At 33.6% G+C, this 25,812-nt stretch overlaps 4 protein-coding genes across 6 annotated transcripts; 1 reads left to right on the top strand and 3 right to left on the bottom strand.

The window, feature by feature from the left end:
• Positions 1 to 10,498: 10,498 nt before the first annotated feature.
• Positions 10,499 to 11,484, top strand: LOC9326363 (RING finger protein 44). Its single transcript, XM_021013923.1, has one exon. The coding sequence runs from the start codon at positions 10,661 to 10,663 to the stop codon at positions 11,333 to 11,335; it is 675 nt and encodes a 224-aa protein (XP_020869582.1). The 5' UTR covers positions 10,499 to 10,660; the 3' UTR covers positions 11,336 to 11,484.
• Positions 11,485 to 13,369: 1,885 nt separating this feature from the next.
• Positions 13,370 to 16,587, bottom strand: LOC9326362 (agamous-like MADS-box protein AGL65). 3 transcript variants are annotated; one of them, XM_021011731.1, is made up of 12 exons: positions 16,053 to 16,580; positions 15,778 to 15,963; positions 15,281 to 15,340; positions 15,140 to 15,158; positions 14,973 to 15,037; positions 14,867 to 14,882; positions 14,675 to 14,736; positions 14,479 to 14,575; positions 14,312 to 14,362; positions 14,094 to 14,230; positions 13,586 to 14,012; positions 13,370 to 13,502 (listed from the first exon to the last, which is right to left on the bottom strand). In XM_021011731.1, exons 2-12 carry the CDS (start codon positions 15,960 to 15,962, stop codon positions 13,491 to 13,493), a joined length of 1,131 nt encoding a protein of 376 aa, XP_020867390.1. In that variant the 5' UTR covers position 15,963; positions 16,053 to 16,580; the 3' UTR covers positions 13,370 to 13,490. The 3 variants fall into 3 exon arrangements, with proteins under 3 accessions (XP_020867390.1, XP_020867389.1, XP_002890300.1); XM_021011730.1 differs by having other exon boundaries at positions 13,370 to 14,012; positions 16,062 to 16,587; XM_002890254.2 differs by having other exon boundaries at positions 13,370 to 14,012; positions 16,053 to 16,586.
• A 1,148-nt stretch (positions 16,588 to 17,735) lies between these two features.
• LOC9326361 lies at positions 17,736 to 19,296 on the bottom strand. The gene has a single exon (XM_021011732.1). The coding sequence runs from the start codon at positions 19,093 to 19,095 to the stop codon at positions 17,947 to 17,949; it is 1,149 nt and encodes a 382-aa protein (XP_020867391.1). The 5' UTR covers positions 19,096 to 19,296; the 3' UTR covers positions 17,736 to 17,946.
• A 4,323-nt stretch (positions 19,297 to 23,619) lies between these two features.
• On the bottom strand, positions 23,620 to 25,562 carry LOC9329074 (photosynthetic NDH subunit of subcomplex B 4, chloroplastic). Its single transcript, XM_002890252.2, has 6 exons — positions 25,281 to 25,562; positions 25,161 to 25,202; positions 24,900 to 25,077; positions 24,709 to 24,764; positions 24,551 to 24,622; positions 23,620 to 23,900 (listed from the first exon to the last, which is right to left on the bottom strand). Exons 1-6 carry the CDS (start codon positions 25,410 to 25,412, stop codon positions 23,787 to 23,789), a joined length of 594 nt encoding a protein of 197 aa, XP_002890298.2. The 5' UTR covers positions 25,413 to 25,562; the 3' UTR covers positions 23,620 to 23,786.
• Between the last annotated feature and the right edge of the window lie 250 nt (positions 25,563 to 25,812).

Genomic DNA, 25,812 nt, shown 5'->3' with positions numbered 1-25,812 from the left:
CAAGCTTCCATTGGCACACCCAAAAACGCATCAGAGCATGGAAAGAAACCTAAAAACCAATAAATTAAACAATAATTAAATCTTAGTGCATGGAAAACGAATCCTATACATACCAAAGTCCGAATCTCAGTGCCTTAGAATGACCTCGATACCAAAAACTTTAAGTTACTACTTCCATATATGTAATATTTTAGTTTGGGGAGAGAGATTGGCAACGAAGAGTAATTCCTGAATTTAACAGCCAAGTTTGTTATCCCTAATCTAAAGAGAGGAATACTTAAATTGTATTAACGACAAAAATTAGCCTCCTCTGAAGATTCATCCCTGAAATAAGTCATCTTTCTGACTTTGTGGCAACTGTGTTATCAAAAGTTGAGTGTTTCTTCTGAGAAAAGACATATTTGAAAATAATAAGAACATGTACCTCAACAAAATCAGGAGGTACCTCATCTTTTTACAACAAAAATAAACATACCAAACCATCGATGATTACCTTCTCAAAAGTTGAAACCAAACTTTTTGATTATAAAAATTGATTAGTGGTGAAAATAGTGAAACCATAAATACAAAAAAAAAAAAAAAATCAAATTTGTACATATAAACTATAAGATCACCTGTTTATTCATTGAATTAGGTCCAAATTTTCCATACACCAGTTCACATCGTCTCCTCCATACATCCACCCTACAATAAAAAGAAAAATTAAAATTAGGTAGATGCAAAAAAAAAGTTTGAAAAAAAAGAACAAAAAAACAAGGGTTAGTTATGATCTGAAATTGAATACCATGAGCAAGGTATTTATATTGAATAGGAGGCGGTGCATGTTTTAGAGTTTCTAAATTTTTCGACGATAAATACAAAAAAAGAAAAGAAAATTTACATATTTTAATAAGCAAATCACTATCATAATAATAAATATTTGTAAAACTGCCATTTATTCATTGTTATCCATGTTTATTTAAAATAATATTTACTTTTTTCGGTAAAAATATGGAATAATAACAACTATTTTAGATTTACTACTATATCTGATACTATCTTATAAAATATATTAAAATTTAAGGGAAAATTCCTTTCTGTTTCAAAAATAAGGCGGAACAATAATATAATTTTTGATTTACAATAGATAGACATGCATGGTATCCATATGCGTCATGTCACGCTGATCCATATTTTTTTCCAAAACTCGATCTAATTGCTATTATGTGCAAAAATCACCACCGTTCACGTTCATGTTCACGTTAGCACTCCATACCTTAATTCACATGTAAACCTCTCTGCCTATCTCTGACTTCAGCTCTCTCATCTTCGAGTCTCCCCAAGAAAGTTTTGACACCACACCAACATTTCATTCGTCAAAATTAAATCGAGTTTGCACAAGGTTACAACCGATTAATAGGTGGTCTTCTACCTTCTATTTACGATTTTATGCTATGAATATATGTTTTTGTCAGGGTTCAAGTCAATCTCCGGATTAGAGACTTATAATCATCCGACGAACAATACGATGGCGTGATAACCGTTTCTAAATTGGTGGGTTCTCTTTCATTGATCTACATATTATTTTTTTTGTTCGTTTTTTTTTCCAAATATTTAGATTGAAACGACGACGAACACGACGATCATACCAAAAATTTCATCTATTCTGGTACGTTTGATCTTTATTTTAATTAGTTTAACAATTAATAGCCGTTTACGATTAATTTCGGATATCTAAATCTTATTAATTTGAGTAAGGTTAGAATAGTATTCTTTTATGTTTATATTAATGCTCCGATTAATAATTTTCGGATATTTGACATTATCATCTTAAATATATCAATATTATAATAAATATTTTCCTTTTCCGATTTTTTTTTTTTTGGTATAATTCCTTTTCCGATAAATTATGAAACAGATCTGTTTACACAAAAGGTAAAAAAGAAAAAAAAAAAAAAAAAAAAAAAAAAAAAAAAAAAACTATCAACCGTCTCCATTCACACGTTTCTTCATTATGATCACGAATTCACGTTCATGGAAGCTTCATCATACATTAACACTTACAAGTTTCTTCGTCGAGTTTTTATCCAAGGTTTATTCGTCAACTCTGTATCCAAGGTAATAAATATTTGTTCTTTTCATTGGTTAGAATTATAGGGTGCAGGATAGTATTGACGTCTTAAAGACATAACATGGGCAAGATACTATGAGAAGCTTGACTATTCTGCTTCGACAGATCAACAGGTGAAATTCTATCACTAAATTATTAGATCTCTGTTATTGCTATGAATATATGCTTTATGTTAGGATTTCAAGTTTTGCCTTCGTTTAGAAGAATTATATTCACACGACGAAGAACACGATGAATTCAATTAAAGCTTCCTAACTGGTACTTCGTTGTTCCTTTTTTTTTTTTTGGTTAATTATCATGTGTATTGTTTCCAAAATTATTTTTTCCTGGTTAATTCCGAAATTCAATTTAATTTTTCCAAAATTAATTAGATTTCATGAAGGGTAATTAAGTAATTACGTAAAATAAATGACTCAACAAGAGCCGAGAGTCCGACACGTCAGCAAAAACACTTCTCAAATATTACTATTTCCGATTTTTTTTTTTTGGTATAATTCCTTTTCCGATAAATTATGAAACAGATCTGTTTACACAAAAGGTAAAAAAGAAAAAAAAAAAAAAAAAAAAAAAAACTATCAACCGTCTCCATTCACACGTTTCTTCATTATGATCACGAATTCACGTTCATGGAAGCTTCATCATACATTAACACTTACAAGTTTCTTCGTCGAGTTTTTATCCAAGGTTTATTCGTCAACTCTGTATCCAAGGTAATAAATATTTGTTCTTTTCATTGGTTAGAATTATAGGGTGCAGGATAGTATTGACGTCTTAAAGACATAACATGGGCAAGATACTATGAGAAGCTTGACTATTCTGCTTCGACAGATCAACAGGTGAAATTCTATCACTAAATTATTAGATCTCTGTTATTGCTATGAATATATGCTTTATGTTAGGATTTCAAGTTTTGCCTTCGTTTAGAAGAATTATATTCACACGACGAAGAACACGATGAATTCAATTAAAGCTTCCTAACTGGTACTTCGTTGTTCCTTTTTTTTTTTTTTGGTTAATTATCATGTGTATTGTTTCCAAAATTATTTTTTCCTGGTTAATTCCGAAATTCAATTTAATTTTTCCAAAATTAATTAGATTTCATTAAGGATAATTAAGTAATTACGTAAAATAAATGACTCAACAAGAGCCGAGAGTCCGACACGTCAGCAAAAACACTTCTCAAATATTATTATTTCCGATTTTTTTTTTTGGTATAATTCCTTTTCCGATAAATTATGAAACAGATCTGTTTACACAAAAGGTAAAAAAGAAAAAAAAAAAAAAAAAAAAAAAAAAAAAAAAACCCATCAACCGTCTCCATTCACACGTTTCTTCATTATGATCACGAATTCACGTTCATGGAAGCTTCATCATACATTAACACTTACAAGTTTCTTCGTCGAGTTTTTATCCAAGGTTTCTTTGTCAACTCTGTATCCAAGGTAATAAATATTTGTTCTTTTCATTGGTTAGAATTATAGGGTGCAGGATAGTATTGACGTCTTAAAGACATAACATGGGCAAGATACTATGAGAAGCTTGACTATTCTGCTTCGACAGATCAACAGGTGAAATTCTATCACTAAATTATTAGATCTCTGTTATTGCTATGAATATATGCTTTATGTTAGGATTTCAAGTTTTGCCTTCGTTTAGAAGAATTATATTCACACGACGAAGAACACGATAAATTCAATTAAAGCTTCCTAACTGGTACTTCGTTGTTCCTTTTTTTTTTTTTTGGTTAATTATCATGTGTATTGTTTCCAAAATTATTTTTTCCTGGTTAATTCCGAAATTCAATTTAATTTTTCCAAAATTAATTAGATTTCATTAAGGGTAATTAAGTAATTACGTAAAATAAATGACTCAACAAGAGCCGAGAGTCCGACACGTCAGCAAAAACACTTCTCAAATATTATTATTTCCGATTTTTTTTTTTGGTATAATTCCTTTTCCGATAAATTATGAAACAGATCTGTTTACACAAAAGGTAAAAAAGAAAAAAAAAAAAAAAAAAAAAAAAACCATCAACCGTCTCCATTCACACGTTTCTTCATTATGATCACGAATTCACGTTCATGGAAGCTTCATCATACATTAACACTTACAAGTTTCTTCGTCGAGTTTTTATCCAAGGTTTCTTCGTCAACTCTGTATCCAAGGTAATAAATATTTGTTCTTTTCATTGGTTAGAATTATAGGGTGCAGGATAGTATTGACGTCTTAAAGACATAACATGGGCAAGATACTATGAGAAGCTTGACTATTCTGCTTCGACAGATCAACAGGTGAAATTCTATCACTAAATTATTAGATCTCTGTTATTGCTATGAATATATGCTTTATGTTAGGATTTCAACTTTTGCCTTCGTTTAGAAGAATTATATTCACACGACGAAGAACACGATGAATTCAATTAAAGCTTCCTAACTGGTACTTCGTTGTTCCTTTTTTTTTTTTTGGTTAATTATCATGTGTATTGTTTCCAAAATTATTTCCTTTTTTTTTTTTGGTTAATTATCATGTGTATTGTTTCCAAAATTATTTTTTCCTGGTTAATTCCGAAATTCAATTTAATTTTTCCAAAATTAATTAGATTTCATTAAGGGTAATTAAGTAATTACGTAAAATAAATGACTCAACAAGAGCCGAGAGTCCGACACGTCAGCAAAAACACTTCTCAAATATTATTATATATAGATTAAGGTATGGAGTGCTAACGTGAACATGAACGTGAACGGCGGTGATTTTTACACATAATAGCAATTAGATCGAGTTTTGGAAAAAAATATGGATCAGCGTGACATGACGCATATGGATACCATGCATGTCTATCTATTGTAAATCAAAAATTATATTATTGTTCCGCCTTATTTTTGAAACAGAAAGGAATTTTTCCTTAAATTTTAATATATTTTATAAGATAGTATCAGATATAGTAGTAAATCTAAAATAGTTGTTATTATTCCATATTTTTACGGAAAAAAGTAAATATTATTTTAAATAAACATGGATAACAATGAATAAATGGCAGTTTTACAAATATTTATTATTATGATAGTGATTTGCTTATTAAAATATGTAAATTTTCTTTTCTTTTTTTGTATTTATCGTCGAAAAATTTAGAAACCCTAAATCATGCACCGCCTCCTATTCAATATAAATACCTTGCTCATGGTATTCAATTTCAGATCATAACTAACCCTTGTTTTTTTTGTTCTTTTTTTTCAAACTTTTTTTTGCTTCTACCTAATTTTAATTTTTCTTTTTATTGTAGGGTGGATGTATGGAGAGGACGATGTGAATTGGTGTATGGAAAATTTGGACCTAATTCAATGAATAAACAGGTGATCTTATAGTTTATATGTACAAATTTGATTTTTTTTTTTTTTGTATTTATGGTTTCACTATTTTCACCACTAATCAATTTTTATAATCAAAAAATTTGGTTTCAACTTTTGAGAAGGTAATCATCGATGGTTTGGTATGTTTCTTTTTGTTGTAAAAAGATGAGGTACCTCCCGATTTTGTTGAGGTACATGTTCTTATTATTTTCAAATATGTCTTTTTTCAGAAGAAACACTCAACTTTTGATAACACAGTTGCCACAAAGTCAGAAAGATGACTTATTTCAGGGATGAATCTTCAGAGGAGGCTAATTTTTGTTGTTAATACAATTTAAGTATTCCTCTCTTTAGATTAGGGATAACAAACTTGGCTGTTAAATTCAGGAATTACTCTTCGTTGCCAATCTCTCTCCCCAAACTAAAATATTACATATATGGAAGTAGTAACTTAAAGTTTTTGGTATCGAGGTCATTCTAAGGCACTGAGATTCGGACTTTGGTATGTATAGGATTCGTTTTCCATGCACTAAGGTTTAATTATTGTTTAATTTATTGGTTTTTAGGTTTCTTTCCATGCTCTGATGCGTTTTCGGGTGTGCCAATGGAAGCTTGCATCACTCTTTACTCCAAGCGTAAGTATGCTCTGCATTAGCTTCTTCTGTTCCATTGGTTATTATGGGTTTTGACTTTTGAGAAATATACAACAATTTAAAACCAGGTTTTGTTGTTGATTGGTTCGGTTTGTATACCATATTTTGCTAAATACATATGACCATAAATAAGACCAAAGGAGCTGGGTTAGCTCCTTTGCCAGCTAGGTTGACTTCGTCTCCTCCCCGTCTTGCGGATTTCCGTTATTCAACGGGTATATTTGAGAAGTATACGGTACTAAAACCACAACCATTGATCTTAGCTTGATCGGTTTTTTCCTAGGATTTATACATAAAAGTAAATTGTTTTGTTTAATAATTTTCCATTGCATGAACTTTCGAGACAACAAGTGGACAGGAGTGTAATGTCATCAAAAGTCAAATCAAACACTGTGAAGAACATAATAGACAACGTTGGCTTCTTTCGCAGCTGCTCAACGTTGTCTCTCCCGATGGTCCCAACACTCTCTTCTTCTTTTTTTGTCAACATTCAAACGTTGTTTAAAATAAATAAAAATGTTTAACCTTAATCATCTTTCTAGATCTTTAAATGCCTAAAACTTCAACTTAATCAGTCAGCAATCCGTCACGTTAATGATTTTGAAAGGAAGACTTTTGTTTTGTTTCGGTTAGTTTTGTTTGTTTAGTATTTTAATCACAAGATAACTCTAATTTCCCATTAGAGTTGTGTTAATTGTGTTGATTATGATTTGGCGTTCCAATTCTGATATTATTTTTATGTTGTAAATCTTAAACTGTTACGTTATTGTTCTATCTTCCTATGTGAGAAAAAAGTAAAATGTTTTAAAATTTTGACATGGATAATAATATAATTGTAAATCTATAATAATTATATTATCATTATATTTATATTTTTCAAAAAGAAATATATTTATCTTAATAGATTTAATATGATAATGTCAAATATAGTTATAAATCTAAAAGAGTTATGTTATTATTCCATCCTTTTATGAGAAAAAAGCAGATATTCTCTTAAACTTTTAAATTAACGTGGATAATAATAAATAAATGATAATTTTACTAATATGATAATGATTCGGTTTTAATCTTACCAAAAAACAAATAATGATTCTGTTTTAAAAATATATAAATTTTCTTTGTTTAGTTGTAGATATTGTCATATGAAAAATTCTTAGATCCTCCACTGCCTTAATTTTATGTAAATACCTTGCTTGATATTTAATTTTGATTTGATATCATAACTAATCCTTGCTTTTTTTTTCGGCACTAACCATTGAATTTTTTATACTGCCATTTAATTCTTGCATAAAAAATAATAATTAATAGTAGTGTTTATTATGAATGCAGGTTTGTTTTCGATAAAAACTAGATTGGATTTATGGAAGCACGTCATTGTTTCCAGTGCGAGGAAACAAATGTCGTATCACTGCTGTTGTGGCTCTTTAGTACTTTCGTTTCTGTTTATGGCTTTGCTTCGGTTGTATGGTTAGTCATCAATCATTGATCTTCTCATTGTTTGAATATTGTTGCATAGGAAAAATCTTCCTTTTTTATGAATCTTTCAAAAGTTGGGTCCATGCTATTCTCAGTGATTGATTACGTTTATTGAATATTTGTGTGCTTCCTCTGCTGATATTCTAATTCATGCTTTATTCGTCGTCTTTGATACACTCTGATTAACCATTGTGGACCTCTAGAGTCTAATTTGCAATATTAATGCAAGTCTCTTTAACTTACGGATTATGAAGAGCATCCTAAGATCGTTTAATTTGATTCAAGCTTTATGTGGCTAATGTTTGGTCTTGGATGTGAATTAGTCTATCATGTTTCTTGGAAGGTAGGAAGCAATCTTGATGTTTACCAAAATCCAATGTGCTCTTTTGTAGCTCAGTTTTGAAATATGTACTAATTATTGTAGAGGGAACCCAAAACAAAGAGACCATATGTATGATTTTATATGCGAAGAGAAGCTCCGAATTTGAAATCGTCTCCACTCCGGTGATATGTGGCCATGGTGTGAAGGAGTCTGGAGCCATGGTTATTTCAGATTCGGACATAACCGTAATTGTTAAACTAATAAAAATAAGATCAAACGTACCGGATTGATGAGAATTTTTGGTGTTCTTCGTCATGTTCTTCGTCGTATGGATCTAACAAAACAAAAAAAAAATATATACCCCAAAATTTTTTTTTTGTTTGTTAATAGAGAGAACCCACCAATTTTGTAGCGTTGATTGTGACATTGAATTGTTTGTCGGATGAATATAAGTCTCTAATCCGGAGACTGAAGTTGAACCCTAACAAAAACATATATTCATAGCATAAAATTCATAAATAAAAGGTAGAGCATCACATAGCTTTTTCTTCAAAGCCAACACATCTCTCTTTGTAGCCGAATTACTCTCCAGTTTGGTATATACTCAAATTTTCCAATGACTTCCTTCTCGAACCTGGAGCGTTTTTGCTTTGCCGGATATTTTTAGGATATGGCTCTTATGTATCTCTTGTGAGTCACTTGATATGTTGTTTAGGTAAAACTTTTGGTTTGAAAGAGAATGATCTACGACAAGCATAATCGGTTATTTGTTATATATGTGGCCATGTTCATATTGCTTTCTCCACAAGCAATTTTCCAGTTTTGTAGCATTCGATATTTAAATTTAAAAGCTTCAATACGTTGTATACATGTGTATGTATGTACATATATGAATTATTCTCAGTTGCACACAGTGGTTTCTAAGGGATAGATACTTGCTCTCTGTAACCCTCTCATTTTTAGTACCTATCTTCAGTGTTTACTTTGCTAAGAGCTTCTTGATAGGCATACATCTTTGCAATCTCAGATCAATATACTACAAATACATATACGATACAGTTAAGAAAATGATATTTCTCTTACAACTTTTTATATGGTTTTTATAAACAAGAGATCAACTAAAGGGTTACGCAGCGACCAATGGCGAAGGTAGAGACAAAGATACTACAATAGGGACGATAAATATGACACGATATATACAAAGGAGATGCCTGTTTCTATACCATTGAAATTTTACGTACATAACTACTTCAAAGAGCAAGATGACTTACTTGATAGGTAAGAGATATGGTAAGAGATTATATTTTTCAATTATTTGTTTCCAACTACGAAAAACTCCAGTGACATACAATCTAAAAGCATGAATATGTCATAAAATCAAGAATACAACAAAAACCAGGAAGATGGGCCCAAATTAAAGTCCGAAACTGGACGTGGGGAACCCACGGACAGTGGCGGTCGGAGCGTTACAAATATGAAAGAAACGAGGAAGCGTGAATATGTCATAAAACCAAGAGTACTACAAAACCAAGAAGATGTGCTCAAAGAACGAAACTGGACGTGGGAACCCACAGACAGTGGCGGTCGGGGCGTTGCTAATATGAAAGAAACAAGTAAGCATGAATATGTCATAAAATCAAGAGTACGACAAAACAAAGAAGATGGGCCTAAAGACCGAGACTGGACGTGGGAACCCATGGACAGTGGCGGTCGGGACGTTGCTAATATATTGTTGGTTTAAATATATAGATTTTTTATATTTAATTCTATTATATATATCAAGATATAAACACTAATAATTGTTTGTGATTCAAAAACACTATTAATTGTTGATTACTAATATTATATATCAAAAGTTATAGCGTTTTACCATAATTCTATATTAATGTCGTTATAAAAATTAGACTCTTGACAAAATTAATTCAATAAATATCCCTAACTTGATAACCCTAAATATTAATTATTAATTCTGGTCTTAATCAACATACAACCCCGCGCTGGGCGCGGGGACCTCCCCTAGTTATCTAATTAAAATTCTTTTTTTGTTAACAACTTCAACTTATATCAAATGACGCTTTTTTGTTAATATGTAAACATTTTTATTTGTTCATTATGCGTAAATATATCAATACCAAACAAGATATATGCCTTTTTATAATATTTTAATTGAGTTAAGATTTTCTTGCTTAACTAAATATAATATTTTTTAAGCTAATTCATTTTTATTTTTCAATGATTTCAAAATATTAATGTCACCGATCAAATGTTTATACAACTTTAAAATGAAACCGTCGATTACCTAAATATATAATATTTAATTAATCATGGATTTTACTTTTCTGAAAAATAATGGATTTACAAAATAAAAGTATTGTTCATATATATGTAGATAGATTTGCATAAAATTTTAAGTCTATCTTGCTGATTTTAGCAATAGAAACTGAATATAAATTAAAAACCATTAATATAGATCGTTGAATTAGGACTTAACTTCAAATCCTCCATGGGTATTTCTTTTTTAAATCCTATAATGTGATATACAAAAAAAAAAAATGGTAAATCAGATTTATAGTATTAAAAAATGAAAAATAATAAATATGTTCCCAAATCCCGCCAGTAAATAAAATGCATGCAGAATCCTCAATCCTCTATAAATAACGTTGTGGCAACAACATAACCCGCACACGAATTCCATCAACATTTTGATTTCTTATTTTATTATTTCATCATCGTCTTCTTTCTTCAATCAATCATGATAATAGATTTGTACCACAATATCATACGCAATCATCAACCAGAAAACGCCGGCACAATCACAATCAATGCAAAGATCGACGGTTACGATTTGACATTTACGAGTTCATGTTTTGTCGAAGAATTCCGCGTTGAACAACACAATCTGTGTCACAACAAAGTAGCGTTTAATGATTTCTTGGTGGATTCAGAGCTAATTAACGAAGACGATATCCAATCTGCGTTATTTGAGCTAATTCTCTATGTTTCTGGAGTAACTTATCCCTCAAGCGGTAACTATTATCCGGGGGATGATTTCCTAGTGTCCTTGCTTCTTTTCCCTGACGCTGATCCGATTGAAGAAGAGGATGAGATTGAAGAAGAGGTTTCGATTGAAGAACAGGATCAGATTGATGAAGCTGTCCGAGTTTCGTTGGAGGAGACCACTAATATCAGTTTGATGAGACCCGCAAGCAAGCTCGTGGTCAAGTCTTTAGCCAGGAAAATATACAAGACGACCACTAGTTCTACGGGTGAAAGGTGCACAATTTGTTTGGAAGAGTTTAATGATGGAAGAAGAGTTGTGACTTTGCCTTGCGGACATGAATTTGACGATGAGTGTGTCCTAACGTGGTGTGAGACTAATCACGATTGTCCATTGTGTCGTTTCAAGTTGCCATGTGGAGATCAATGAACTAGTTTGGTGTTGTCGCCGGAGTCATTTTCCGTTTTGTACGTACCCAATGTATTTTTCGATGTAACCTCGTTCGTAACGCTCTTTTGGGCTTTTTTTTGTCAACAACTTTAAATTAAAAGATCGGGTCAAACCTTGTTCGTAACGCTTTTTTAGGTTGATTAATATAATTAATTAAATTTAAGAAAAATGAACTAGTTTAGCAACAAAATCAGTATCAGACTGTAGATTGGATTTAGGGTCAATTATTCTAAATTTTGGGTCAAATGAGCTAGTAACGCATTTTGGATTGTTTCCTATAAATTCCTTTTTTCTCTTAAATTTTGGATAAACATATTCTTTTTCAGTATTGTATCCATGTATTTGCGGTTGTAACCTCGTTCGTAACGCTCTTTTGGGCTTTTTTGTCAATAACTTTAAATTAAAAGATCGGGTCAAACCTGGTTCGTAACGCTTTTTTAGGTTGATTAATATAGTTAATTAAATTTAAGAAAAATGAACTAGTTTAGCAACAAAATCAGTACCTGTAGATTGGATTTAGGGGGAAAGTCGGCTATTTCATACCCAAGCTAAACAACAGTGTTCAATTCATACATGACAATTTACTCTGTGCCAATACATACCCAATCGATTAAAAAATTTAAATTTCATATCCAAACTTATCAAATTGTGCGAAATCACACATCTCTTGTCTCTACTGTTGACGTGGATGCCACGCCGTTTATGACGTGTTTGCCACGTTCTTCATGACATTGTTGCCACATCATCATCATTTTAAACAAAAATAAAAATTAATTTTTTTTCTCTTCTCATTTTTTATTCCATCACTATCATCTGACGGAACTGTGAAAAAATTATATATTTGATGTAAGAATTTAAAATCTTCTTTTCGAAACTTATAACTAATATTTCAACCGAAACTAATATTTAAACCGAGTTTATAAACTCAAAATTCACAATTCTTCTTCTAAAAATATTCAAATCACTGTCATCAACCACATCATCAACGTCATCAACGACGTCATCAACGTCATCAATTACGTGGCATCCACGTCAGCAGTAGAGACAAGAGATGTGTGATTTCGCACGAATTGATAAGTTTGGGTATAAAATTTAAAATTTTTAAAAGATCAGGTATGTATTGGCACAGAGTAAACTGTCATGTATGAATTGAACACTGCTATTTAGATTGTGTATGAAATGGCCGACTTTCCGGATTTAGGGTCAATTATTCTAAATTTTGGGTCAAATGAGCTAGTAACGCATTTTGGATTGTTTTCTATAAATTCTTTTTTTTTTTCTTAAATTTTGAATAAACATATTCTTTTTCCGTTTTGTATCCATGTATTTGCCAATGTAACCTCGTTCGTAACGCTCTTTTGAGATTTTTTTGTGTGAACAACCCAAAGGATGGGTCAAATGAGTTAGTAACGCCCTTTTGGGTCGGTTAATATAATTTTTTTTTTTAATTAACTAGTTTGGCAACAAAGTCAGTACTAATCAGAAGTCCCATAATGTTGCAGGCAGAGCCATCCGTCTTAGTGTCGACTGTAGTAAGTAAGACTGTCCATCGTTGGTATGACATAAGTAAGAAGCGTTAGGTAGGAGATCATAGTGCTGCAGGGAGAGTTGCACGTCGTGGAGTTGTTCGTGGAATTGTTCATGATAATTGCATGAGTTGCATATAGTTAGATTTGATAGAGTGATCATTATGAGTTTCTTTTTTATCTTAAAATTCAATCCTTTTGTTTTGTGACAAAAGAGTTTTGAAAAGCTACTATTAAGAAGAGGAAGAAAGAAACAATATATTGGTCTCAAACACTTGGCCAACATCTATAAAAACATTAATAAATTGGTAATTATATTTATCATTCTTGTAAAACATAATATATGGTTCCTAGACAACATCTCTTATACACAAAATGCCTAAAACTCCCCTGAGTATATGACACAAGCTCACACATACAAAAACATGTACACACTCTCTCTCTCTCTCTCTCTCTCTCTCTCTCTCTCTCTCTCTCTCTCTCTCTCTCTCTCTCTCTCTCTCTCTCTACATATATATATTTATCTTGGACATTGTAGGCAATGGCTCATACTAGTCCTTGGTCAGGCATAAGTCCAGTCATCATACATACATGAGCCATGTCTTGAGTTAGTTCGGTTGCTGCAATCACCAAAGATACAGAGACATATTCAGTTTAGTGGATCATCTAGCTACATAGTTCCAATGGAGGTGTAAACACAAACCTGGTTGTAAGAAGTCTGACCAAACATTGAATCTGGAACCCAATTTTGATGATGGTGATGATGATGATGATGATGATCATTGACAAACATGGACTGATCATGAGGAATCTGAAAGCAGCCACCATTATTATTAGCCATGGGATCATACATTGAAGGATCTTGTTGTTGTTGTTGTTGTTGTTGTTGCAAGTTGTTCAATTCCATTTCAGATTTTATCTTTTTCTCTTGATCGTCTTCCATTCTCAAAGTAGTACCAAATTGTGTAGGATATGAATATTCCTCTTTAAGCTGTTGTAAACCTAAACAACCGTTTCCTTGTTGTTCTAAGTGTTCAAACTGTTGTCCCGGGTTGCTGCATATCTGATCTTCTGGTTTTGTAGACTCAAAGAAGCAGCTTGAGTAAACGGGAATCGAACCATCCATCTCTCTGTTTGAAAACAGTAGAGCATGACTTGAGTAATCATTTTTATAATGAAACGGTTTTTAAAATTGTGACTTAGACTCTTACCTATGAGGAAGAAAACTGGAATCACCAGGTAAAATTGTTTGCTGGTTATCATTATCAGGAAGCCAGGACATCGAGTGAGCTTCTTGCATACTACTGTTACCTCCCATCGCCATAGGCAACTGTATCCCGCTGTGAAACTGCAGTTAAAGACTTTGGTCTGGTTAATAATATGTCCTGAGGATAGAAAGAGAGAGGGAAGGAGACAAAATGGTTATAACCTGTGTTGTTGCACATTCTATTGGCAAAAGTTGGTTCTTTCTGTAATGTTCCTGAAAAATGAATGGAACATCTTCGTAAACAAATTTCGTATGGGTTCAGGAAACTGAAATGAATCCTCAATCTTAGGTCTATATGACCGAGTAAAAGGAAAAATATGATAAGGCACCTTGTGAATCTGGATTCTTTCAATAGATTTCCTCAATGATTCTTCCAATAAATTGAGGTGCTCAGTGTTTTCTATTCTATCGATGTTCGTCCAACAACTGAAAACAGCCACCAGAAGAAAAAGACTCAAATATGATTGAAACTATATTTCAAGAAGCAAAAAACTTTATAACTCAAGACACTATAAATTTTCACACCTCAACCTCCTATGACACTCCATTAGCTGAGCTTGGTAAATCGCTACTTGGTTACTTAGACCCTGCCATGTGGTCATGTTAACACAGACTTTAGAAATTTGACTCAAAGAGATTAAAAAGTATCTAAGGAAGTTATATAAAAAAAAAAAAGTATCTAAGGAAGTTCAAGAACCGAAGATTGTTGATCCATACCTCAATAGTTTGATTCCTGCAGGATAAAGAAGACAACATCTCTGATATGTGAGAGGCTTACAATGACAAAATATGGTTATTAATTGAAAGAACTCATGGCAAGTACCTTGCTCCTAAAAAGTCATGTATATTTACATCATGATCCAGTTTTTTAAAAGTTTTCTTCAATGCCTGCAATTGAGCAAAACAAATCAGTACAAATTTGAGTTTCAAACAAAACAAAACGTTGATGATATAGAAAGGAAGAAACTCATTGAGTTTTTATGTCTTTACTTCAAGGCTCTCCAGTTTCCTGTAATATTAAAATAAAGAGACTTCAATTTAGTTTCATAACACAAAATTACATCAAATCAGTATATTGCCAGAAACTTGGATACAAAAGTAATCCAAACTGTAACATAATGCTTACCATACCTTTTTGTCCTTTCTTGTGGAGTTAATTGCGCAAACTTGGAAATAACCTCTTCAATGCAACTACACAAAAGCCAAGTTAAGACTCAAATCAGTATATTGCCAGAAACTTGGATACAGAACCTCAATCTATCATCCCTCTGAAAGATTCAGGAAGCCAAATCACTCTTTAGTACTTAAGTATAGGAAAACAACGAAGAAGAATATCTGAGAATTGATAACTGAAAGAAACTATAAGAAAACTAGGGTTTGTTTTAGGGTCCCTAATCTCTCCCAAGCTCCCAACTAAACCAACTTTCAAAATACTCCTAATCTGTGATCTTCTCAATACTCTCACCATTCCAGCTAAAACCAATAAGACTTTTTCTTCTTTTTGGGACAGAAGAGCAATGAGAAGATTATACAATGCATCCAAAAATGGAGATATGATGCATTGAACAGAAAACTAAAGGTGATAAAAGGAGCAACAAAACTTGAGAAGGATTTTTGATAATTTATACCTGTGTTCTCCATGGAAAGCAGTAGCCCTTCCGGTAGGAGAAAACATAAGAAGGACAATATCAATATCACACAAAATCGATAACTCTTTGGCTTTCTTCAATATCCCAGTTTTTCTCTTCGTGTATGTAACTTGCCTGTTGCTTGTGCTCTCAAGTCTTTTAATCTTCAACTTAACCCTACCCATCCTGTACAAAAAAACAAAACACCATCAAAATCCCCATAAAGAAAGAATCGAAATTTCAAAGGATTAACATTTTGTTCTTCGAATACTCACTTCAATCACCTGATGAATTACTTATAGCAAGGGATTGGTTATAAAAGATGAAGAAGAAGAAGAAGAAGAAGAAGAGCAGAAAAAATTCAATCTTTGAAGATGGGGGACGTCTAAATTCGGACACAGAGTCTCTCTCTAGACAACAAAATTCACTGTAACGGAAGATTTTTTTTTAAAAAGGGTCTTTCGCAGCAGAAACAGAGAAAAATATGGGTCTTTGCGTCGAAACAAGAGAAGAATTCATGAAAATGAGCACAGAGGAGGCGAAGTCACAAAGAAGAGAAAGATCATGGAGGAAGGAAGAAAGAAAGAAAAAGGCACCAAAAAAATTTGTCCCGAAGAAGAAGAAAAAGTTTGAATAAGAGAAAAAGGGGAAAGATTAATGGTGGAACAGAGAGAAAGCTCACAGAAGCAGACGAAGGGACAACCTTTGATTTCGCTGGGAAACTTAAGACGTCGACCAACGGAATTGTGTGCTGTGTGTTAGAGAGAGAGACAAGGTTAACCAAACCGGTTTTGCTTAATCAATTGCTTTAAAAAACGATCCAAACTGACAAAACCAAACCGGTTTTGGCTTAATTGATTTAACATGTTTATTAGTTGGGCCAAAGTAGAAAGCCCATTAATACCTTTGACTTGTCTCTGCCCTAATTAGCTCCGCCTCTATTCCTGCAATTCGTCTATTTAACACTTTCTCGATCAACCCTAGAATTGACCAATGTTTATGGTTTGAGATTCGATCTTTTGCAAGTTTCTTGGATGTTATTGTTTATCTGAATTTTTGGTTTTGTGTGATTTTGATGCCTGTGATGGTGTTAAATATACTTTGAGAGATGCGTCTCTACTCTCTAGGAAAAAAAATCAACTCTGAGGCATTTTTTTTCCTTCTCTTTACACATCTGATTTCTCTTGTTTTACTCTGGACTCTCTGAGCTTATTAATGATTTGGTTTTCGTAGCTCTTCTAGTTTCTGCTTTGATTTGGTTGTCTGATTAACGCAAGTGATGATGAAAAGACAGGGACATCAGAGTCTCCTAGTTAGGAGATGAGAATGATGACTAATGTCTAGATGGGAATCTCTCTGATGCACATGTCTATTTTAAATATTATCAACTTTGATCTAGTGTTGTTCAGTTTTTATTTGGTTGTTGTTTTTTTTTTTTTTTTTTTTTGATAACAATTTTGTTTGTTGTTTTGTTTTGTTTTAATACTCATTAGTGATTAAAAAAAAAAATTGGGTTGTTGGTTCTGCCAATGATGTGCCTTAACAATTGCACGTATTATCAGATTTTCAGTGATGAGTATCACTTATTTCTGAGGCAAACCTTGATTAACTGTTTAGTAAAATTGTCTACAACTGGTTATTATTATATACCTTTAATGTTTGTCCTGTTCTAATCGTTAATCATAGAATTGATTCGGATACATTTGAAGCTCTATTTGCAGGAAGAATCACTTGCAAGAAATGAAGTAGGACGTTACCAACATGAAGCTGGACTCAAGAAAACAGAAGATTTTGAAGATTAGATGAGAAACTGAAGTTTATTGTGTTGTAGATTTTTGTATGTCCCATTTGAATTGTGTAAAACATACCCGATAGTTGAATCTCTTCTCTCAATAAAGATTCTTTTGTTTCTTGAATGTAATCTTTCATATTCAATGAAGTATTTGTTACTGCTCATCGAAAAATTTAACTTCAATCTATCAACAAACTAAGCAAGTAGCTTCGCAAAGAACATAATCACTATAAGCATCACAAAGAGTTAAGAAGATGACACTTCTACACTCTTTGAGTTTCTTTTTTACAAGTGATCAAAAAGGATAAATAGAGAAGAAGAAGAAGAAAACAAAAAAAAATCCAAACATGATCATATTCGGACAAACATGTTCAAGATCAAAGAGAATCAAGACTCTCGGTTCGGCTTCTCACAATCCGATGGAAAACTTCTCTAACTTTCCTCTCAAACGGATCCAAACCATTTTTCAAAGCTTCACGAACCTGAACAAGCTCATCAACTCTCTGTTTCACCTCAATCTCCTTCTGATCATTCAACGGGAAATGAATCGAATCGATCAATTCATTCATCAACCTCGAACTCTTCTCAATCATATCAATCTCCTTAAGCAAACCACAACAATTCTTCCTATCTCGTCTCTTAGATTCCTCAACAATCTTATCGTGCAACGACATAACCGGAGCTGCCCATTGGAAATGCCTAGGGACAAAGAAGTTAACTTGCAATCCACGGTCTTGACAAGGAATCGCAGCTACCAAAACCCACATCACAAAAAGCAAAACCGAAGTCATCGTGTAAACCGGTACAGCTAAACCATTGCTCGCAACGACGTCGTTTGGTCTAGGCGTTGCTAAGTTATTAGCCAAAGCTTGTAATTGCTTAGAAGCTGACCATGATCTTGAAACACTCCAAGAAAGAGATCTGAAATGTCCAATCGAACGGTGGTGACTGTCTTTGACTCTTCCAAATGAACGGTTCCGATGAGCTAGATTGGTTCCAGAAGGATGATCTTTCTCGTCGAGCATTCCGATTGCTAAATCAATCAGAGCTTTCTTAGCTCGCCGGAGCTGTCCTTCTCCGATCGGACGGTGACTATCTAAAGCAGAGATAACGATGTCGGCAAGTTTCTCCCATTGACGGATCTGTTCGATTCCGTCGCGGATTGCGTTACAGACATCGAGAGCTTTGATGCTCCGTTCGAAGTAATCTGAAATCAATCGGTCCATCGGAGACTTTGAGATCTGAGATCGGTGGTTGAATACAATAGCTCGAAACTCTTCTTGACAACAGAGGAAAGAATCAAGAAGCTTGCCGATCCATTCGAGAGAGAGAAGGTCGTATGAAGAGGCGTTGAGATCGATGAATTTCTCGGCGACCTGTCTTTGAAACGAATCTAGCTCAACCTCCATGTTGCTTGGCTCGTGGAGGCTACTACTTCCGGCGACGAGTGTTGTTGAGTCAACTTGGTCTCGCCGTAAACTTAGCAACGACCTTCCAAATGATCCTTGAAAATCCGTAGCTGGCATCCTCAGAACAGATGCAATATCGAAACTATTTTCTCGAGGAAACCAGATTTGTGTTTCTGTAGAAAATTCTCAGACTTGGAAAATAAAAGGCTTTTTTTTTTGTTGGATTAAGAGAGAGTGATGATGATTGATGAAAGCTAGAAGAAGAAGAGATGTGTTTATAAAGCGAGAATTTTGACCGCGTATTTTAATGTATCTGCTTTAGAAACATTCAATAGTATTAGATCATTTCTTTTTCTTTTTAATTTTCATTAATAAAGCTTTAAAAATGTGACAAAATAAAGCTATAATTTGATTTGTTGTGTGTTCTCATTCCTCTTATTTTCTCTTTTTGTTACTCGGTACAGTACACGCAGTGGACACGTCTAGTGGTAATTAAAAAAAAAAAAAAAAGGTACACAGATCTGTCTGAAATTGTGCAGTGTAAAAAAAATCTCAGTTGGGGAAATCGTTTGGTCACGGGGCTGTGATGTATGAAGTCGAGAATGAGACATCATTGAGTGCCACGTGGAGATAATGGGAGCTGTGACGGAGACTAGGTCAATACAATGCACATGTGGATAAAAAGACAGCTAAGTCTTCGTTGGCGTGTAATGAAGAGAGAGATTGGTAAGTAAAGGGACTCGGTCCTGGTTGATTCTTTCTCTTCGTTCTAGAATGCTCAAGGACAAAAAAATGTTGACATGTAATTTTGTAATAAAATTATATAGTATTCTCTCCGTTTCATGTTTTATGAAGAGTGTCGTTTTAAGGTTTTATTTTTGTTTCACAAAGAGTGTCGTTTTAGGTTTTTAATGCAAAATTTAATGATTTTTTATGTTTTATGACTATTAGTATTCTGCAGATTGTTTTACTATTGGGCAGATTATGTGTAGGTATATAGTTAATGATGTTTTTGTTTAGAAAAAACAAAAAATTTAATGTTTTCTTAATCTGTGTGCAAAACAGTATCTATTAGCTGTTGACATGTAATTTTGTCTATTTATCTATTACATTTATAACGAATAGATAATTACAATGGAATATAGTAAAATGTGTCATTAACAAGTCATCAATCATGTTTGGGCCAGAATTAAAATTGTACAACTATAAGAATTAATTGACACACGACAGAATACACTACATGCAGATTTTTTTTTTTGGTTTAAATAAAAATTGTTACATCATATCCCCTGTCATGTGTTTCTAACACACACACACAAAAAAAAAAAAATATCTGAAAATTAAACTTAAATTTGAAAAGAAAACAAACAATAAACCACACGTGTGATTTACAAGCTCGAAGAGGCGGCTTTGGAACATGGAAGCACGAAGGTTACTGACAAAGACATGACAAACTCTCCTTCTTCACTTCTCCTAACTTATTTTTATTTCTTAAAGATTGATTAGTTTTGTTTTTTGTCAGGTAAAATCGTGCAGAAGCGTATTTCCCGCTAATTGTTTCTCATCAGAATCACTAGGCCTGGGATATTGAACCGAACCGATTTGTCCGAACCGAACGGAACCGGAATTTGGATAAATCGGTTCGGTTCATATTTGTAAACTTGCACCGATCGGAATGATTATAAAATTAGTTCGGTTATGCATTCGGTTCGGTTCGGAATAGACATAACCGACGGTTACCCGAAAATTATCCCTAAGTATATAAGCGTTATATCAGGCATTAGTTGTTAAAAAAATAAACCCTAACCTAATCGCAGTCTCTCTCTCTCAGGCGGCGAAACTCGAGATATTGAGCTTCGATCTTCATCATCCGTTACTCCGTGTGTTCTTCGACTTCGATCTTCATCACCAGTGTTCGATTGTAGTTGTTTTGTAAGTTCTCTCTCTTTTAATCTCTCGTTTCGCCATTATCTCTTACACTGGTACTCTCTCTCTCTCTTCTTCTTCTGTATCTCATCGATTCCCACTTCCACTTTCACCCTCCTTCTTCCTCCGACGGTGGCGGTGGCGGTGGCGTTTGACACATCTCTTGTCTCTCTGACTATACCTTCACATATTTAATCATGAACGTTACTATAGATATGAGTTGGCTTTGAGCATTTTGTTTTTATGTGTTGTTATTCATTTGATTATGTAATCTCTTGTCTGATTGTTTGTTCTTTTAATTGGCAGATGGAGTCGGAATCAGAAAACAACAATGATGACAATCTTGGTCAAGAGATTGATAGAGAAGAAGATGGTCCACCTCCCTCTTCAAGCCTGTCCTTGATCACAAGGGAGATACCATTGCATCACATTTGATTGGCTGCCTAGATGAATGGGGCATCAAGAAGGTCTTCACAGTCACTGTAGATAATGCAAAAGCAAATGAGAAAGCTTTACGGTTGTTCACAGAGGATTTGATTATGCGAGATCCTTATGCGTTAGTAAAAGGTGGTGAGTACCTTCACATGCGTTGCTGTGCTCATATTCTAAATTTGATAGTTAGAGATGGGTTAGCAAAGGCTAATCATAGTATAATGGCTATCAGAAATGCTATCAAGTATGTGAGGTCATCGGGTGACAGACTCAAGTCTTTTAAATCAAGGGTTGAGACAGGAAATGCAAGTAGAGGAAGCTTGTGCCTCGATGTTGTCACTAGGTGGAATTCCACCTATCTTATGCTCACAGCCGCAATCAAGTTTAGGGGTGCATTTGATAAGATGTTGGCTGAGGATAAATTGTATAATGAGTATTTCATGGAAAAGGATGAGGAAAATGGAGAGGCTGCTGGTGATGATGATGAGGATGCTGGCAAACGAATTGGTCCTCCGACTTTTGCTAGCTGGGAAGAAGTGCAAAGGTTATGTAAGTTTCTGAAAATCTTTTTCAATTGCACTCTATCCTTTTCAGCATCTAAATCAGTGACATCCTCTATTTGCTACAATGAGATTGTGACCATTGAGAGAAATTTGATCAATCTAAGCACCAACAGTGATACACTATTGAAGACAGAAGCTATGGCGATGAGGGCTAAATTTGAGAAGTATTGGGATGGTCTTATCAACATGAATCCGCTTGTGATTATTGCAAGTGTTTTTGATCCGAGGAACAAAATGCAATTTGCAAGTCTTTGTTTTGACAAGCTGTATGGGAAAGATAGCCTGGAAGCTAATCATCTTAGATCAGGGATTAGGGGTGTGATGAAAAAGCTATATGAGGAGTATGTGGTGAGGCTGAGCACCTCTTCTCAAGGTGATAGTGGTGCAACAAGAAGTGATCAAGGAGAAGCAGCCGATGTAAGTGCCTTGTTTGATTTGGCAGATGATGATGGTTATGAGAGGATGGACTCTTTGTACTCTGAGATGGTAGCAGAGACTGCAAATGAAGAAGCTAGTAGTGAACTTGACATTTACTTGCTTGAGAAACAAGTGCCAAGAACTATAAATGGTTTGGGATTGGATTATGATGTCTTAAGCTGGTGGAGGAAGAACAGTTCTAAATTCCCAATCTTATCAGAGTTAGCAAGAGATGTGCTTGCCATTCAGGTCTCCTCTGTGGCTTCAGAGTCTGCATTCAGCACCAGTGGTCGTATTTTGGACCCTTTCCGAAGTTGCTTGTCACCACACATGGTTGAATCATTGATTTGCACTCAACAATGGCTTAGAAATACCATTCATGAGGAGAAGTTAGCAAACTTGGTTCAAATGTTTGAAGAATTGGAGTTTCATGAGTCTTTAGGTAATCATTCTGTCTTTAAGTTTTTTTGGTTTTTACTATAGACTCAATTGCATTTCATTTGCCTTGTGTAGGTTCACAGACTCATGCCCAATCATCAGTTGGCCCTTGAATTGGAGTTGGAAATTGAGGTACACTCGATCTTTTACTTTAGTCTTTCATTAACAAGTCAGTTTTGTTTTTTTCTTATTTTTCTGCCTAACAGACAAGGTGACGACAAACACATATGATCTTCAAGGTTTAAAGGCTTGTCTCTTTCTCTCTCTATTTTTGATTTTTGAACAACAAACTCTTTCTCTTTTGGCGTCAGGAGAACAATGACAACTTACCAAATGCATCCATGCTCTATAGTAACTTAGGCGTAATGGATCATTGGTTTTTTGTCATTCCTTTCAGGTTAATTGTTTTTTGGAAGATCTTATGTATCTATTGTATTTCATTTATGTCAAGTTATTGAGTTGTTGTTGTATATTCATGATGAATGCTCTGAATTTGTAATAATTTTAATTTTCTTCTTTTTGGTAGAAAACCGACTAAACCGAATTACAAAAACCGACTAAACCGTTTCCGAACCGAACCGAACCGAATTATTAGTCGGTTCAATTCGGAATAGGTTTCAAATTCCGAATAAACCGAAAAACCGAAGAACCGAATCCGAATTAACCGTTCGGCTCAAAGTCGCAGGCCTAAGAATCACTTTCCGGTGTATACGACCAATTAGTAAATTATTTATATTAAATAATCACTCTGACCCAACTTGGGACCGAAGAAAAGCAAATTAAGATTGTTTACCAAACATAATTATTTATATTTTTAAAAAAATCAGATTTCGTCAACATTTTAAAATACTCGAAACAAAAAAAAAATCTGATGGAGACAATTGCTCCTAACATGATCGTTCAATGATCCAGAACACAACAAAGAAACACATAACATATAATATATATATATATATATATAATGTTGTATGACTCATATAAGACAAAATATATGTGTATGTGAATTAGATTTATGATTTACAAGTTAGTTTTCTACTTAGTAACAGCTTCTTCAAGCTCTCTTAAGCCACCAACTTTCTGTTCAATTTCTTCAATAAGTTCTTCACGCCATAGCTCTGCTCTTGCTTTCTCTTCTATGTCTTCTTGCTGCATCATATAAGCCAAAACACAATAACAAAACTACCCAATCTTATGATAGTTGTACATTACTACATTGTGAATCTGTGATAAACCAAAGGTCTATGGCCCGACCAAGCCCAACCCGGCCCAACCTCCTTACTAAGCATGATTGATCTATCCGTAGGATCAATGTTGCATTGTTAATTAGTTTGTTACCTACCATATACCAGATCTGTTAAGCTTTGTATTAAAATTCTCATTGAAAAAAGTAACAATATTCATAAATACTTCAGTAAAATTCAAACATATATACACTTGTAAAGTTGATAAAAGCTTGTAGAATCATTTTCTAAAAATATAGTAAACGTAAATGCAACTGCAAATGCAAATATGCAAACATAAAGATTGTAATTTCTTTTTAGATGACCAAGGTTGTGGGTTCATTTAAAGCAAATATACCAACGGGAACGTTAACCTAAAGCCACCTATGTTGCTTTGTTTAGGGAGGTTTATCGTATGCTGGCTATAGAGACATATGTAAGGGTCAAACCGGTCCGCATGGCCTACTAACTACTAAGACAACGGTGGGTTTTTCCATTGCAGTTTCCCTAGGTATCATTTGTATGTATATCTAAGTGTTTTTTTTTTCTTCAAAATTAAGATAGAGAGATACTTACAGTTTCATAGACCCAATATCCAGTTCCATCCCCTCCATCTCCACGGTACTCCTCCGAGTCATAGAATGGATCCTATATTTATCCAATATATATCACAAAGTATTAGGATCCCAATGCAGCAAATGGATCAAAAGATTCAATTTGAGTTATTTACATACTTTTGCGGAACCGAAGTACAAACATCCCCAACAAGTGAACATGATGTAGAACATATCTGCCAGATCAAGATCAATATCAAACAATCAAAAAACAAGTCAAAGAAAAAAAAGATTCTTTATTTGGCCAAAAAAAAAAGAAGAAAAAAGATTATTTATAAAATCTCTCAAGAAACCCCAAATTTTTTACTTACAGACATTCTTGATAGCTTTATCACTTAGATGCCACACGTGTTTCTCTGTAATGATATCACGCATTCCTTCTATTTGTTGAACCATCACTGCCATTAATGGCAAATCATGTGGCAATGCCTTTCTTACACATAAGCTTCCTCTCATCAAATTCTTTTCCCTCTTCTCATTAACTTTCATCTAATTTTCAAATTCTAAAACGTAAATTCACAAGAATAAGGAGAATTTTCTAATTTTAGTCTTAGTTAGAGAAAATTACTTACAGATAGCGAATATCCATGTTTTGGTCCTGAAATCTGCTTAGGCTACAACACAAGACACAATTCTTAAGTATATTTATTTTTCTAATGAAATAATTTGTAAGAATATGGAATAATATGTACCGAGTGACTGGAGGAAGAAGGGATATGAAGATTTGTGAATGTGAAACTTGTGAAAGCTTCAGCCATTGTTACTTCTTGATGGTGGCACTGGAGGAGAGAAAAGACTGTTACAATATTTTTTCTATTATTCATTTATTTTAACTTTTAAGATTAGATTTTTTGAGGCAGAAAATGTGTGGATAAGGGAATTGGTATCGTCCACTCTTCACTCTTGTGATAAACAAAAAAAAAAAACAACAGCATCAATGCGTATGTTAGCAATCACATAAACTCTTTTTAGTTTTAAAAGCGCAATTTAGCAATGACAGAACACATATTAGCTCTTCTAAAAGAACGCAAGCTAGCAGCAAATAACAACAATTTGCCTTTAAGAGTGGTAAGTTATTTGCAGCAAATTCAACAACAAACTTTCCTATTTTTACTCAATTACTCGTCTCAACAAACTTTTGATTCGTGCAGGTTAGCAGTCAGTAAACACGTTCACTCTTCTAAACGTGCAAGTTAGTAACCATCACCAAAGTTGCTAAGATCG

This window comes from Arabidopsis lyrata (genome assembly GCF_000004255.2).
Source record: "Arabidopsis lyrata subsp. lyrata unplaced genomic scaffold ARALYscaffold_1, whole genome shotgun sequence".
Classification (NCBI taxonomy): Eukaryota; Viridiplantae; Streptophyta; class Magnoliopsida; order Brassicales; family Brassicaceae; genus Arabidopsis; species Arabidopsis lyrata.
Note: the sequence above shows the minus strand (reverse complement) of the source record. Positions and strands in the feature narration are given on the sequence as shown.

Excerpts from the sequence above, each read along its gene's own strand:
- LOC9326363 (XM_021013923.1), top strand. The coding sequence starts at position 10,661 with ATGATAATAGATTTGTACCACAATATCATACGCAATCATCAACCAGAA.
- LOC9326362 (XM_021011730.1), bottom strand. The coding sequence starts at position 15,962 with ATGGGTAGGGTTAAGTTGAAGATTAAAAGACTTGAGAGCACAAGCAAC. Across the intron at positions 14,363-14,478 it reads AAAGAATCCAGATTCACAAG|GAACATTACAGAAAGAACCA; the intron begins GTGCCTTATCAT and ends TTCATTTTTCAG. Across the intron at positions 14,013-14,093 it reads TCCAGTTTTCTTCCTCATAG|AGAGATGGATGGTTCGATTC; the intron begins GTAAGAGTCTAA and ends GTTTTCAAACAG.
- LOC9326361 (XM_021011732.1), bottom strand. The coding sequence starts at position 19,095 with ATGCCAGCTACGGATTTTCAAGGATCATTTGGAAGGTCGTTGCTAAGT.
- LOC9329074 (XM_002890252.2), bottom strand. The coding sequence starts at position 25,412 with ATGAATAATAGAAAAAATATTGTAACAGTCTTTTCTCTCCTCCAGTGC. Across the intron at positions 25,078-25,160 it reads AACATGGATATTCGCTATCT|ATGAAAGTTAATGAGAAGAG; the intron begins GTAAGTAATTTT and ends TTTGAAAATTAG. Across the intron at positions 24,765-24,899 it reads TAAAGCTATCAAGAATGTCT|ATATGTTCTACATCATGTTC; the intron begins GTAAGTAAAAAA and ends TTGATCTGGCAG.